The 15,882-nt window shown below is 45.9% G+C and overlaps 1 protein-coding gene across 5 annotated transcripts in view; it reads right to left on the bottom strand.

The window, feature by feature from the left end:
• The window catches only part of LRR (capping protein regulator and myosin 1 linker 1 leucine rich repeat protein), a 213,580-nt gene that overhangs the window by 113,186 nt on the left and 84,512 nt on the right, over positions 1 to 15,882 (bottom strand). For all 5 annotated transcript variants that reach the window (XM_072286631.1, XM_072286632.1, XM_072286635.1 and 2 more), the window contains 4 exons: positions 12,931 to 13,030; positions 7,901 to 8,059; positions 7,524 to 7,661; positions 546 to 639 (listed from right to left, as the gene is read on the bottom strand). In XM_072286631.1, the coding sequence (XP_072142732.1) occupies positions 546 to 639; positions 7,524 to 7,661; positions 7,901 to 8,059; positions 12,931 to 13,030 (491 nt within the window). The remainder of the gene's footprint in view (positions 1 to 545; positions 640 to 7,523; positions 7,662 to 7,900; positions 8,060 to 12,930; positions 13,031 to 15,882) is intronic.

Genomic DNA, 15,882 nt, shown 5'->3' with positions numbered 1-15,882 from the left:
TCTTTTTAAAAAAAATAATGATGAAACTTGCTTTCGGAACGTCCCTCGTAGCAATATTTTTGCAAAGCTAAATTAAATATCGAAGGTTTGGTGCCTTATAACTGCACGAAATCTGTTAACCACTGGGAAGAAGTGACTATGCCTGGTTCACAGATAAACAAAACTCTTCACCTTTGGCCAGCTTCCAATTTGTCATTCCTACACTTTCAAACTTAAGCTGCTGTGGTAAGCACAGTGTCTGCTGATGCTCTGGCACTTCTGGTGTCTATTAAATGTATCAAAATGAAATTTATTTGTGGAATCCATGCTACAAAAACAGCTCTTTCAATATTTTAGTGCTTAATTCCAGCATACAAATAAATTTATTTGGGGGCTCTGTGACCAAGACGGTCTCCTTAATGAATACTTGCATCATACAGAAGTGCTTTAATGTTAGATGTTAGACCACAAGTGTAAGGAGTAAATGTTGGTTAGCATGTCCGCCATGATCATGACCCACAACAACACTTTCTAAATCAAGAATAGCGTAGTGACATCTACTGCACCTTCTTCCAAGCAGTCTCTGTGCGTTCAGGTGCAATTTTCATCGCCAAGGTGATGTCAACAACTGGACAGGGCATGTACCTAAGGGTGAAGTTCCTAAGGATAAAAAAAGCAAAAGCTTTACTAAAGTATCTTTTATACACTCAACAGTGTTTAAAACAAGAAAGTGAGACTGCCTGACTTTAACGCATACGACTTCCAGATCTAATTACTCCTAATGGCCTACATAATATTTGATGATGTGCAATCAGGGCATACAGCAAAAGCAAGGAGGAGGTGACAGCATCTATACAGAAGACTTGTGGTAAGTGGGCAGGAAGAAACAGGCAATACGAGACATAGCATTGTCTTTCCCCAGATCTTGCGCAGCACATCTTAACTAAAGCATACTGCAACCATCCTGTTTCCTATGTGAAAACAATGACAGTAACCTATACGAAAACGTAACCAGCTATAAAAACAAATATTTTTTTTTATAAAACTGCTGCACCGGTAGTCAGAATGAAATCCAGTAAATAAAGGTGTGACTATTACAGTTTTCTGTGTTATAAGTTTCTTCTAACTTACGATGTGTAGATGGACCTTCGTTTCTAGTGAGTAGAAAAGTGGCGCTGCCATCGTTTTTGACGAGTTGGCTTGGCTCATCTATCGACAGAACAACGATGATGGGAGCCAGCCAACCATACGAGGGTGTGATGTGTGGTGCGCGACATGGTGCGGTGATCGCGACGGTGAAGAGCAGACGACACTGAGTGCACGGGCGCCGAGGTGGAAGAAGGAAAACAACGACGCCGAAGAGCGTCTGGCACGAGAACGCGCGGCGCAGGAAAGACAACAAAAAGAAGAAACGCAACCAATTAGAAAAGACAACGGGGCGTCAGGCAGCCAATCGGAGAATGCCAAATCGGCCAGACCCGAAGAAAAAGCGTGGTGCGCTGGCAGGAGAGGACACACGCAAGAGGACATGCAGGGAGACGCCGGGGAGACGCCAGGAGAGTCCCAGGAAGCGACGGCAGGAGGAGGTCAACCACCGGAGCGGGCGTTGAAGACGGGCCGTCGGGTTCCGGACCTGAGCCCACCAGGACTTCACCCGACCGGGGCCTCCTGCCAACCTGTTCCTGTGCGTAGCCCGTCTACCTGAGCGTGCCGTCAGCTCCTCAAGGCCGGTGAGCTTTTGCGCCAGTGGGCAGGACGAGAACAGTCGGGCTTCGGGCCCGAGTTCTACGCCAGCTGCCCGGCCAGAACGCCACCCCGTCTGTCGTGCCGCCTGCTGCTCGAGGCCGGCATTCGAGCTTCTGCGCCCGTGGGCGAGACAGGAGCAGTCGGGCTACGGGCCCGTGCTCTACATCCAGCTGCCCGGCCAGAACGCCGCTGCCGTCCACTCCTGCCACCAAGCCGCCCACTTTACCTCGCCTAGCCAGAGCTAGCGCACTCCGGTCGCCCGGTCGATCAGCTTACACCGCGACCTATGGTGAGACCGGCACCACTCCTTTTTCCAGCTTGTCGCCGCGTCGCCGCGGCGAGACTGTGACGCGTCCCAGCCCTCGTGGCAAGCCCGGACTCGCGCAGCCGTTAACCTCATGCAAGCCCTATGTGTGTTCTTTGCCGCAATGTCTTCTTGAGTGTTTATGTTAGGCATGCTTTCTATTTCTTTCTATTTGCTTTATGCCTCTTTTTAGTTTGATTAAAAGTCTTTGTGTGTGTGTTCAAACCAACGGCTTTGACCTCAATTGGGTTCTCGGAGGCCCCGCCTAAGAGAACCAACCAAACCATTGAGTACACGAACCTTTGCCCCATAAGTGGTTCATCACAAATTGGCGTCCGCGACAGGACAAAGCCGTTCGTTCGTATTTTTTTCTAAAGGCTAGGAACTATGGCTGCTAGCACACGAGATCTGTTAGCCCTAGCCGAACGCATGGGCCTAGAAGGTGCGGAGTTGAGGGCATGGTTGAACGAGCAGGAAGCGTGGGCGCGAGAAGAGCGGGCAGCGGAGCGAGAAGAGCGAGCAGCGGAGCGCGAGGCTAAAAGGCAGGAGCTTGTATTAGAGGAGAAAAATTTACAGTTTTGACTTAAAGTCGCGGAAGCTGAGGGCAATCGTGGCGAGACGAGCCACCGGCAGCTAGAACTGGAGGAGCGAACGACAGACGGGGTGGCGTTCTGGCCGGGCAGCTGGCGTAGAACTCGGGCCCGAAGCCCGACGCCTGACTGTTCTCGTCCTGCCCACTGGCGCAAAAGCTCACCGGCCTTGAGGAGCTGACGGCACGCTCAGGTAGACTGGCTACGTACAGGAACAGGTTGGCAGGAGGCCCCGGTCGGGTGAAGTCCTGGTGGGCTCAGGTCCGGAACCCGACGGCCTGTCTTCAACGCCCGCTCCGGTGGTTGACCTCCTCCTGCCGTCGCTTCCTGGGACTCTCCTGGCGTCTCCCCGGCGTCTCCCTGCGTGTCCTCTTGCGTGTGTCCTCTCCTGCCAGCGCACCACGCTTTTTCTTCGGGTCTGGCCGATTTGGCATTCTCCGATTGGCTGCCTGACGCCCCGTGGTCTTTTCTAATTGGTTGCTTTTCTTCTTTTTGTTGTCTTTCCTGCGCCGCGCGTTCTCGTGCCAGACGCTCTTCGGCGTCGTTGCTTTCCTTCTTCCACCTCGGCGCGCATGCACTCAGTGTCGTCTGCTCTTCACCGTCGCGATCACCGCACCATGTCGCGCACCACACATCACAGAGGGATGCCTGAAAAGTTTGCAGCACACCCGTGAAATCCTTTTCACGTGATCTTGCTTTGCAATGCAGTATGTTATTCAGTTATTTGAATGGTCTCATGAGCTATCTGGATTTATTTTGATTTTTTGGTTTCTAGTACACCGGTTTAACCTTTTGGGAGTCAATGACGTAAATATACGGAGCCGCGAACAAGTCCAAAAATGGTCGATGCCGTATATTTACGGCGCCATCTGTACGTTTAAAAAGCGCGCCAATTTCGTAACTTTTTCTTTTCTGTCATGTGCTGCCACTATTTGGGAATACAGAGAATATTTTTCACGCACCTCCCTCTCTCGGTTGTCGCTGCATGGTTTGTTTTAGCACTAGTTTGCTCCCACGCGTCTATATACTACCGCTCGTGCATTGGCACGCACATGGGCGGTTTCGGCTTCTTGCGCTTGCAAAACTGATGGCTATCTCGTTACTAATTGCTCAAAGGGCAACCGCCTCTTTCTCGCTCATTTAGTGCTCACAGCGGTGCGCACAGGATGGATGCCGCCATGCATGCGTTTCCGTTGCTTCTTTTCTTTTTTACACTTTTTTTTTTTTTGATGAAGATTAGCGGAAGTCTGTCACATGTTGTGCTTTTTTGACGAGCACACAACCACACAGTTTTCCTGAGCTTACGCAGTTTGATTACGCTATGGATGTACATATTCGATGTTAGTGTAAGAGCAGGAAAATTTGAGTCTTGTGAAATATTCTCGTGTGCGCACATTCAAGGCCTTGAACTATGTGTATAAAAATGCATAAAATTTTTAATTCTTATAAGTTTATTTCCTTTTTATTGTTGTTATTCATGAATGAAAAATACATATTTACCAACGCAAAATATTTTTTTCTCACTTTACGGTCACCCTAGAAAAATTGTGGTAAATTTTTTTCTAAATAAGTCTCTAAGAAGAATTGGAATCTGCAATAAAAAAATATCGACCCTGGGCGGTCGCATATGGCGAAAAAAATCGACCCTCAAAGGGTTAAAGCAAGGTTGCAAAGCTGAAAGAAGAAAATAGAGAAATTCGCAAAGCGAGCAGTCATTCAATACCTTTTGAAATAAGGACCGGCACCAGAAATTCTAAAGCACATGCTGGTGACATTAGGGGACAATGCTCCTTCTTATGCTATGGTGAAAAAGTGGGTTGCCAATTTCAAGCGAGGCCAGACATCAATTGATGATGCTCCATGCAGTGGTCGTCCCTCAACAGCAAGCACAGATGAACATGTCCAAATAGTACAAGACATTTTAATGGCTGATCGACGTGTCACACAGTGGCACATTTCAGAATGTGTGGGAATATCAGTGGAGAAGGTTAGCCATATCCTAACACAGCTCCTGAACATGCACAAAGTTTTCGCCGGATGGGTGCCCATACGTTTACATTAGAGAACAAATGTCAGAGATCTTCCCTCTGCAGAAAATCTGCAACTGTTTAAAGCTGATATTAAAGCTTTTTCTGCAGAGATTTGTTACAATGGATAAAACTTGGGCCCATCGTTTTCGTCCCGAGTCAAAAGAAGCCTCGAAACTGTGGAAAGGTGCCACCTTCCCCGCCCCAAAAATGCCAAGGTGATTCCATCCGCTGGCAAAGTTATGGCATCAGTGTTCTGGGATTGCAAGACTTTCAGTCTCCTGGGATTCATCCCAAAAGGTCAAACCATCAATGGGCAATACTATGCGGCTCAGATTCATAATCTGAGGTCGCTGATTAAGGAAAAATGGCAAGGGATACTCCGGAAATGGGTGTTGTTTCACCAGGACAATGCGTCAGTTCACATATCGGATGTTGCGATGGCTGCAATTCCCTCCTGTGGTTTCCAACTGCTTCAGCACCCGCCCTATTCCCCTGATTTGGGTCCCTCGGAATACACCCTATTCCCACAGATGAAAAAGCACCTTTGTGGAAGTCGGTTTCCTTCTGATGAAGCCGTCATGAATGCCATAAAAGGCTTTTTGGAGGAACAGGACTAAATGTTCTACCAAAGTGGAATAATTAAAGTCCAAGAGCGATGGCATACGGTTCTCTACAGGGAGACTATGCAGAGAACTGACTGCAAAATTTCGACCCATGGTCGCTATGTCCGGGTCAGGCCACGAACATTTCAGGCGCCCCTCATAACATAAGCGTGTATTTGGGGAAGGACATGGTACAAATATAAGGTCTGTACAACAATGCGAACTTATTGTACCAGCTTTTTCTTTTCAAAAGTAGTTGAAAAGGTCAAAATGTAGGTGGTTAACCAGTTACACTCATTCTTGTGAATGCAGAGCGATGGGTGGCTTTCACAATTTGCGAGGTGGGCTATCGACATCGCTCTCACTTCACAGCGTTGCTGAAGGAGAGACCTTTATTTTTTTTGCGGCTGCTCAGATCGAAAAATTCTGCATGCTAAATATCCATGCGCTTTTGGAAGTAACCGCTGCAGGTGCAAACACTCGCGCGGGTGAGCCTTGCATTGTGCCATAAAAAAACTAGGTCCTTAGAAATCGGTTGTCAGTCCCTTTACAATTAGGTTTTAAATACGTGGATCTCTCAGGGGATTTCGTGAGGAATAGCATTTACTTCGTTACATCCCATTTCATTATGACGAGGTTCGAGTGTGCAAGCACACAAGCCCTTTTAAATTTTGGCACCCAATCCTATGGCCACGAAAGAATCACAATATTGCCGTGTGCTTTTCTTTTGTTTCACAATATTGCTGCTGTCAGATTTGTGCTCTCACACGAACTGTGCTCCCATTAAGTTGCTCATGAATTTTGAATGTCACAGTCTCCTGTGGAACGACCAGTCAGCCGTATCTGACTGTTGGTACGCAGACTGATGTTTGTTACACATTCTGGGATCTACCTAGCCATAACTGCATCCGGATGGTTTGATGATGCATTCGTATCAAATGGCCATAAAGCAAGTAATTTCATTAGATTGGATCGCTGCTGACCCCGCTTGTAGCTATCACTGCCTTTGAGCAGCATGATGGTTTAGATGGCACAAGATCACCCAATAAATTGTTAACGATTCAGTCCCCATCTCTACCTGCCAGCCTGTCTGCACACCATCATACCTGTGTGGCAATATCCTGAACATGTGATCTTTAACTCCTTAATTACGGTGCAGCATAACGTAAATTACAGAAAGGACATGCTGATTGATGTACTGCATCTGAGTGCATACTAATACAAGGCACAAATTCGCAGCCCAGAAGCTCAGAAAGTTAAGCTCTGTCATGTTGAAAAATTTCTTACATGTTAGTACTGTAGAACTTCATTCATGTGTAAGAAGGAATGTGAGAAAAAATTATATAATCGGGTGAATGTGCAATCGAAGTCATTAAATATTTGGCAGACTCAAATGTAGCTGACACATACATAATGCAAAGTATTGCGTGAATCGTTGCAGCATGACATGCTGACGTGCACCGCACTGGTAGGGTTCAAGCAGCCTTGGATCAGCAGCAAATTCAGGTGGGGCATTTTGGCCGGAAGTTTTGACAGGCCCACTCAGCGGTGCCGATGCGCGTACTGCTGGTGAGGCCCGAGCAGCCCAAGATGCGCTTGGTTGTTTGCCTATTATGTAGTGTTCAATGACGGCGACAGGAAACCGAAATGAAATAAAGCTGGTGGGCAACACCAAAATACGATGCTGCAAGAGAGAAACCTGATGCCCACTTGGCACCACATGCAGCAGAGAATGGCAATGCGTTTGGGTTACTTATCGTCTATTAAAAGCATGCTGTACGCTTCCGACACTTTAACCAGAGGAGCTGTGAAACAGATAGGTGAACATACCTATCGCAGTAGCGTTGGCTGCAATAGCTGTGAATGCGAGTATGCAACATATAACAACCCATGAGATTTACTGGTACCGAAAGAGGAAACCGTGTGCGACCTGGAATTTTCACACGACACGGGTGGGCAAGTACTGTGGAGAAGCTGCTGTGGCAGGTACCTACTGCTCTCGATAATGCGTGCCTTGTGGCTTTTCTCATTCACATGGGGTCTAACGGTCGGAAGATGTATCATACAATCACAGTTTCGCAATGCACTGAACATTGGTGTCAAAAGAGACTGTTTACCAGGAACATATTAACCGGTAAAAAAGAAGCGTAACTGTATTGGGTCATTTTTTGTGTTCTTGATCGCGAATGTTGGCACCAGGAAATCATATGAAGCAGGATTGTATCAACAACATTCTACTGTAATGCAAAAGTGACTATGATGAAGTACTCACTTCTCAAGTGCATATGCAATATCTTGAAAACCTTGAGCTGGTGTAGAATTACGATCCCACAGAATGGTTTTCAGCTTCGAGTTTATTTGCAGGGCCTTGGCGAGTGTCTTTGCACCGTTCAGGCCCATGTAGTTACCACTGGAAAGAAGGAACTCGTAAAAGCAGTCAGCAAAATAAAACTTTCATGCACTGTGAGTATGTGTTCATGCATAGCAAATAGCTTGGCTTGAAACACAGAAACCTTTATTGTTCAATATAATAAGAAAGTCAAATTATGTGCGTGATATAGTGGCTGCACCACAGCAGTTTAAAGTGTGTGTACTTACCATAACAAATGCAAAGATGACAGTGATGGGAAAGCAAAAAAATAAACTTACGTGATATCAATTGAAGTGAGGCATTGGTTACTACCAAGTGCATTAATAACAAGACACAATTCGCCACGAAGCTTTGAGTCTGCCAATGAAAGATATTCAAGAGAGGAGTCCTTTTCTTGAATCAGCTGCACAACTGCTTCCATTACACGAGTTACGTGCCTGAAAAGAAAACAAAGACCACACATTTCATTAAAAGCCTTCCTAATAATTCAAGGTGAAGCCTATAGCTAAAAAGTAAAGGCCGGTCAGTTGTTGTCAGTAATGTGCAGCTGGCTTTTACTTTCGTCCAATAGGCTTTGCGATAGGTCTCACCGACTCCTTCGACGCTGGTGAGAGGTAGACGGGAGAGGGGTGACAAAGGCATGCTGTGTGGGTACAGAACACAAAGGCAGGCATGGCGAATCGGCTTGCTTTTTTTCCCCCAAGGATTTTGCATTATTTTCCCTTTTGGCACACACCCAATAACCGGACTTTATTATTATAACTGGCAACGTAGCATGGGAGCATTGTAGAATTGTCTTTCAATACTTTTCTGGGTCACGAAACTTCCGGCCAATTTGCTATAGGGACAGCAGCTACCACTAGGGGCGCCACTGCAGATAAGGAGGCTACGATCAATGGTGTCGTTGACTGTTTGTATATAGCCTTAACAAGAGGGTGAGCTAAAGTCCTTCGAAGCAAACCCCTTCACTTTGCGCTGAAGGATGCCTCACCAAAAGGAATTGTGCCAGTGACGCACAGTACGGCGCAGTCTCTCTTATGTTTTCAGTAAGCACCGAAGTATAACAGACGGCGCTGCTTGCATGTGAAGCTGCCTGAAGCACGAAATGGTGTTTGTAGTGGCGTTGTCGTCTTTAACTACGAATGTGTTTAGCAAACCGTAGCTCTACTAGAGTGCACTAGAATATTTAGCTCCACCCACAGCCGGTCTGGAGTGTACATCTGGTCCGACGCCGGTCGTGCATTCCAGACTGACGGCGCTTCACCGCATGCACACTACCAGAGGCGAGCACGGCAATGGCGACATCTGCAACGGGCCTAGCGGCATGTGTTTGATAGTATGGCTGCAACAAAAATTCACGCCGAAACAAATTAGCTGTCCGCTAAATATAATAAACTACTTTGAAAGCAATAAAATTATTAACAAAACAACAAAGCGTTTTGAGAACTTTTCAGTTGTTGATGGGCTGTGCACAAGGCTACGCCTTTACACCTGTAAAGTTGTTCGGATATTTCCCCTTTCACAAGGGGCTCTTACCTAAAATGAGATGCTCCTTTCTCATGTGTCACCTCGTGTGAACGCCTTTCTGGCAGATGCCCCTTAGTTCAAAAGACTTTGGTGTGCCCATGTGTCAGGGGTATTAGAATAGATGGGTTTAGGCTTGATCACACTAGGCCAACATGATGCCAATTTTGGTCTGCAGCGTGCGTAACTTTTCGTGTTTGAATAACTAATTATCCGAGCGGTGCATTTGTTCACACCGGCGGCACATACAGCTACAACTGGTTGTTCGCTTCAAACACTAAAAACCGCGCAGTGCTGACACGAAATAACAAAATATTACAAGACATGCCAATTTGCAAATGTGAGCACTGTCAAACTACCCGAGAATAGTTACATGATAGCATGATATGAGCGACCGACGGCTACATGGGCCCCTTTGAAAACAGCAACTGGTAAGGGGAGTGGGGGCGGCGGCATAACTTTTTTTTTTTAGCAACATGGCTAATGTTAGCCAAGACAAGTTTCGGCAGCTCATTTCATCCTTCCCTCTGTAGCCTAAATGACACTTCTGCACACAAGAAGTCTTTGGCATTGTTCTCCGAGCTCCTGAAGAACATTCAAGCTTTCTGCACACGCAAAAAGGCCAAAAGAGTGCGTAAAGCCGGTACAAAAATCGCACGAAAACACCGGTCAGCTGCTTCATCGCTTGCTGAGTGTCCCCTCAACATGCCTCTTCTGAACCAGTGGCACTGCCACGCGGCCACTGTTGGCAGCATATGAAGCTTTCCCATAGCATGAAGAAGTTTCGTGACCAGTAAAAAGGTATCCAAGGACTGACTATTGTAAGCAGTTTAATTTACTGTAGAACACATACAAAAGTTGATGGTGCATCGGCTGCTCACTGTTATATCCAATTATTGCTAAAGGCTGTATCGTTATAAGTGGGTTCAACTGTACATTTTAGTGCCAAAGAGAGATGAGTTCAATAAAAGTGACAGAGTGAAAGAGTGAGCAGGTTGAACTGAATCCAAAGTTTGAGTAGTAGGAAACATTTTACTTCCAATGTGTTTGATATTCAATGTTGTGGTGGCTGTCGCAGACCCTTCAGACCAAACAGTGCACTTAAATATGATGCAAGTGAAGTGCAAAAAACAGCGATAGATGGAGGGTACAACACATTTGCTAACTTCAACAAATGATTAAGTATTATTGTTATTATTAAGTTAGCGCATGTGTTGTAACCCCCTTCTCTCCGTTTTTTGCATTTCACTTGCAGTAGTATGTCGTAACAACTAGGCCGAATTTCCACCCTTATTATGGTACAGCATTCATGCAGGATAGATTTCTGCACTATATAAACGAAGTTTTGCTTAAAAAGTGACAGCCAATCACTAGCTTCCCTTTTGATGACAATACATGTTATATCAAGTAGCAATGCATCACAGGCAAAAGCTAACTTGGTAAAACTGACATAAAGAGAGGGCCATATCTGATGATAAGCTTTGCACATAACCAACCACCATAACATCGCATACATATTTTATATGTGCGATGTCTTGGTAAAAAGGAAACTTAACAGTAAGACAAAGTAAACAGAAACGAACCACAAGGACAAAGGTGCTGTCCTTGTATGGTTCTTTTTGTCTTTGTCAGGGTGTCTACCAAGTTGACGTTTCTAAATTCCCCGAGTTCTCCAGGTTTTCCCTGAGTGCCTTTGCGAAATTCCCTGAGTGATGCAAAACTATGTTTTATGTCAAGATGGGCTTAAACCGTATTGCCCGATGGTGTCACTCTCTAGTAAGCACATAAAAAAAAAAAACTTAATCCAATTTGAATACTAAGGAGTAGTGTTTATGCTATTCAAAAAGAGAATAGAACAGAGGGGTTAGTAAAATGTACAGCAAATAAAATGTCTTCGCAAAAAAATTGCAAATTGAGCCAGACATTCTCAAATACAAATAAAAAAGAGATGCATACAGAAGCAAATATTTTCGAATGTGAGCTATTTCTATCAACTGATAGCAAGCTCAGCAGTATGGGGCCCGAACTTTGTCATAATTGAGGTTCTCTCACAACAGCCCGTAAGTCAACCTCAAGTGACCTGACATACTCTCATCCCGCGCACGACGCCTCAGTGTTGTGTTTCAGGGCTCTAAAGAGTTTATTTTGGTTTGGATGAGGGACACCTGCATCTCGGCATCAGCCAACACATTGTTTTTTGAGCTCAAGATCCTTAAAAACGGCGGCAGCATGTTTGCTTTCACATTCATCCCTCAATGCGTAGGTCCTTTCTGTTCTTGTCCTCCTTCTGCCACTCGTTCGCCCCACAGAGAATTTGAAGCATCTTCTTGGTCAGTTGCACAGTCCACATCCAATTTTTTGAACTCCCTAGGAACCGCGAAAACGTCCAAAATTCGGCCAGTTGGAAAAAATAAATGCATGTCATTTATTGCCTTTAAGGACTCAAACTGCCACAGGCACATTCGGAAACACTCTGAAGGCCTGTAGGTACACGTATTAGGCATATCGGTGCTCATACTGTGACATGAAATACCGGGTGCACACGTGTATAATTAAGAAATACGTACTGTGTCCCGTGGCAATAGCCCCTTCCCAAGCGTGTTATGCTTCACTACAATACTTTTGTGTATGCTTCACCAAGTAACATTTCTGTACAGAGGCGAAGCTGACTTTCAGGAACCGGCATTATGCAACGCACCATGCTTTCCAAGCTTCTAAGCGAATCGCGAGGACCACAAAGGCAGAGTTGGTGCCGTTGCTAGCAGCAGTCAATTTCTTCAATGAAAAACATGGCACCCAACGGCAAGAACCTTAATAGCGAACGTTCAAGCAGCTAGGTCTAGCGTTGCCGCAGTGGCAGCTACGGCTGCCACCGCATCTGCGTGCGAGAGCGCCGGTTCGAGGTGGCGAGGTAATCAAAACGGCAGCGGTGGTGGTGGCTTTGATTAACGCCATTTCAGACCTGCAGTCACGGTAAAAAGTCCGAAAACTCGGACAGCGAAGGGTTCTTGCAACCGAAATTTCAGACTTTCTGTTACATTGACTCTATGGGGTACGTGGTGGTGCCGCGAAGCTTTCCAAATTATCGCGCATCCCGGAAAGTCGGTCATTGACTGTACACTGGCAATGCCTCCAGCCGACGACAGGGATGTCAAAGACGATTCATGATGATTCCTGTCTGTTACTCGAGCCAGCATTACCGCAACTTTCGACCCTTTCAATAAAATTACAGCAAATTTTCCCTGACAGAGGCACAAGTTCCCCGAGTTCTCCAAGAGTTTTTCCAGAGTACTCAAAATCACTGAGAATTCCCGGTTTTCCCGGTTAGTAGACACCCTGCTTTGTGCAGTGTTGTGCTGTGAAGCTTGATTTTTAACAAGATGCACAACCAACCAAACGAGCTTACTGTTAATGTCATGGTAAATGCTACGTGCATTACATTCTTCCTGCTGGCCACTAGACTGTACAATTTAAAAAACCGATCCTAATTTTACTACTGTTTTCTATTTTATCAATGGTACAGGTATGTTTTAGAAAAAGTAGACATCTATTCAGCAAATTGTGGAGAACTAAATTGCTGTCCGTCAATTTGTAGAGTGCGAAAAGATAAAAATTGATCGCCTTTTTATTTACTAATACCTTCCATTGTTCTTTAGACATGCATCATTTGGAAAAAGATTCAACAGTGACCAGGACGTGTCAACCATACTGAGAGTAAATACAGACAAGAAATCACAATCTAATTAGCTGACACTTGACCACTGAAAAGTAACATCACTCTTACTTTGTCTTCATGTTTGTGAAGTTCCTTCCTATCGAAAGCCGTTTGATGGATTGATTTTTTCCAACAGCTGCCACAATGTTGGCTAAATCTTGGTCAAAATCTGAAGGAGAAAAGACCCAATGTAGACACACAGTAAATATGCACACCATTTGTCAAAGTGTACAGGCATGCATGACCAGGAATGTCACAAAGTTCTATGGCAGGGCTTGATGAAACTCCCGGTACATGAAAACTTTGATCATTAGGATGAGTGATCTTTTTTACAGCTTTGGAGCACTGGTGATGCAAAAGAAGCCCCATCACATGACCCAAAGCCAGCTTTTGTGAAGAATTTTAACATTTCATGTAATAAATAATATAATGTGGCCAGCATGCTATGATAAATACACGACTGTTGTATCTACAATGAATATAAACTGGTATAAAATGTAATCCCTCGTTATAACGAAGTCAGTGGGATGGTAAAAAATTTATTATAAGCGGTAAGTCGATATAAGCGCCCACTCGAGAAAATCTAAAGCAGTCAAGCTTAAATTGTGCCACAACTGCGAGGAACTCAAAATACAATGTATTCAGTGAAGCAAAACTTTATTCAGGTGAAAAAAAGGCAGTCAGCCTTGGCTGTTTCAAGTTCTTACCGGGTGCAAGCAACCCCTGCTCGAATTTGATGAAGCGTTGCACGAGGTCGTGGTTACCACCAATGTATTCAACCTTATTTCACAGCAGGCATATGTACTCCCGTGTCTGCACCATAGCTGGCACTTCACATGGCTCTTCGTCCTCGTCGGGGCCACCAATAGTGTCAATTAGTATCTCTGCATCCGTCGCTGGGGTGACCACGAGAACAGCAGCGTCAGCCAACGCGAATGTCTTGAAGTCGCCTTCTACGTCTTAGCCAGCAATTTTATGAACAGCCTCGTACAGGTCGCTGCAAGTACAGTCATCGTCAGGGCCGTTGACGATGGCACGGGAATAGGTGGCGTGCGCAAAGCAGTTGGCAACATTAAAAGGTGCGAGTTCTTTCCATGAAAAGTTCAGCAAATGGATTGCACTAAGCAAATCAATGTTGTACCTCTTGCTGGCACGCTGTGAGCATGCACTGCAAAAGAGACTTGCAGTGCAGGTTCCGGGTTGTCTCAATGATGCCCTGATCCATCGATCCAAGTAGCGCGGTTGTGTCTGCAGGCAAAAATTCCACAGCAATTACCTTGAGGTTGTCGATCTTCCTGTGGCTCGGACAATTGTCAATTATGAAAAGCCCTTGCCGATTCTTAGCGTTGAACCGACTATCCAGAACGCGCAGATAGTCTTCAAAAATAGCAGCAATCATCCATGCTCACTTGTTACTTCTGTAGATGCATTCTTTGGGAATAGTTGCATTTTGTAAGTACCGCAGCTTCTCTGCCTTCCCCAGTATAAACAAGGGAAGTTTGTCCTTGCCTGTTGCATTGGCACCAAACAGCACTGTGACACGTTCCTAGCTCTGTTTTCCTCTGGATGAGGATGCGCCAGCGGTCATGAACGTGCGATTCGGTAGCATCTTGTAGAAAAATGCAGCCTCATCTAGGTTGTGGATGTCTGTCTTCATACTTTTCAAGTAGAGCTTGGAGCCGATGTTGGCGCCATACGGAGCCATTTATCACTGTAGACCACAAAAGCACACATGAGGCACACCTAACGAAGCACTCCGAATAACACAGAATCACATGGCCTGCAGCACGGATCCAAATGCACACACCATCAGCGCCAAAGTGACTGAACGCAGTGGGCAACGAAGAAGGCAGAAGCTTCAAAATGTCATCAGGGCATCTAACTTTCCTCGTCAGAGCGCGCTGGTGATGGTGACGGTTGCAGTGGTGGTCTTGGCATCGGCTTCACGTGTAGCGGAAGAAAGGCGATCGGAGTTGTGGAGACCAAGAAGCAGGAACCATGGAAGGGTACCCGTTGGTGGAAGATTGTGCTCGGGAGAACAGGCTGGAAGACAGCAGCTTTGGGGGAGCAGCGACATTGAAACTGGTAGCGAGGAGGAGAGGAGTTGACATGAAGGCAAGTCAGAGGAATGACTGGCGTCCAAACGGCTTGGAGACTGGAGGGCGAATGGGGAGGGGAAGGCAGTGGCCGCTTTTATGGGGGGGGCTGCAAAGGTTACAGAAGACTACGACAGTATCACGCTGGAAAGCGCCGCAAATGTTGTGGCTTGAGCCTGACGTTGTGTTGGTACGCAGCGTGACCGTGAAAACTGAATGGTTTTGCAGTAGAGGCTTTGCATAATCACTGGGCAATCTTTTCTCAAAGTGTACAGCCGTGAAGTTATATTCGGCGCACTGTTGTCGACAACACTGTGCTAATTCTGCTCTGAGTGTCAGTGTTCACGCACCGTTGTGCCCGTGCCATTGACAAATGTCTAGGAACAAAATTCAATGACCCTACCACGCATTCAGACCATTTGTCTAAGGTCGGATGGCCCGAATCGAGCATGGCCGGCTCGAGAAAAATGCTGGGGAAACACCAGCTTGCATTGACCTGCCATGTTCACAGCCTGACTCGGCGCTGGCGACACTCAGATTTTTCATGTTTTTGGCAAGTTATCGGTTGATTTGCACTATCAAAAGTGCAATGAAGCTAGGGGCGCTGTTTTACTGCGATGCAGGCCGATTATGGCGAGTGGCGAGCGAATTTCTAGACTGGCTTCCCTAAAGTCGTCTTCCCGATTTGTTAAAGTAGCTCTTCACGTTGAATGTGGCGCTTATAATCAGAGGGACACTTCTTTTGTGCGTTTTGGCAGGTTTCAGTGTCATAAGTGCTCTTTAGAGCAGTAAAACTTTGCTTATCGAGCGTACCCCATGTAATGCTATGGCGCAAATCTGCCCATGGTCTTTTGGCCACTTTTCGGCATCCAACAGACCGCAGTTTTCTGGCATCACAAAGCGCCAGGAAAACTTTATTATGTGA

This window comes from Dermacentor andersoni, chromosome 1 (assembly GCF_023375885.2).
Source record: "Dermacentor andersoni chromosome 1, qqDerAnde1_hic_scaffold, whole genome shotgun sequence".
Taxonomy (NCBI): domain Eukaryota; kingdom Metazoa; phylum Arthropoda; class Arachnida; order Ixodida; family Ixodidae; genus Dermacentor; species Dermacentor andersoni.
This window is presented reverse-complemented; position numbering and strand designations above follow the sequence as displayed.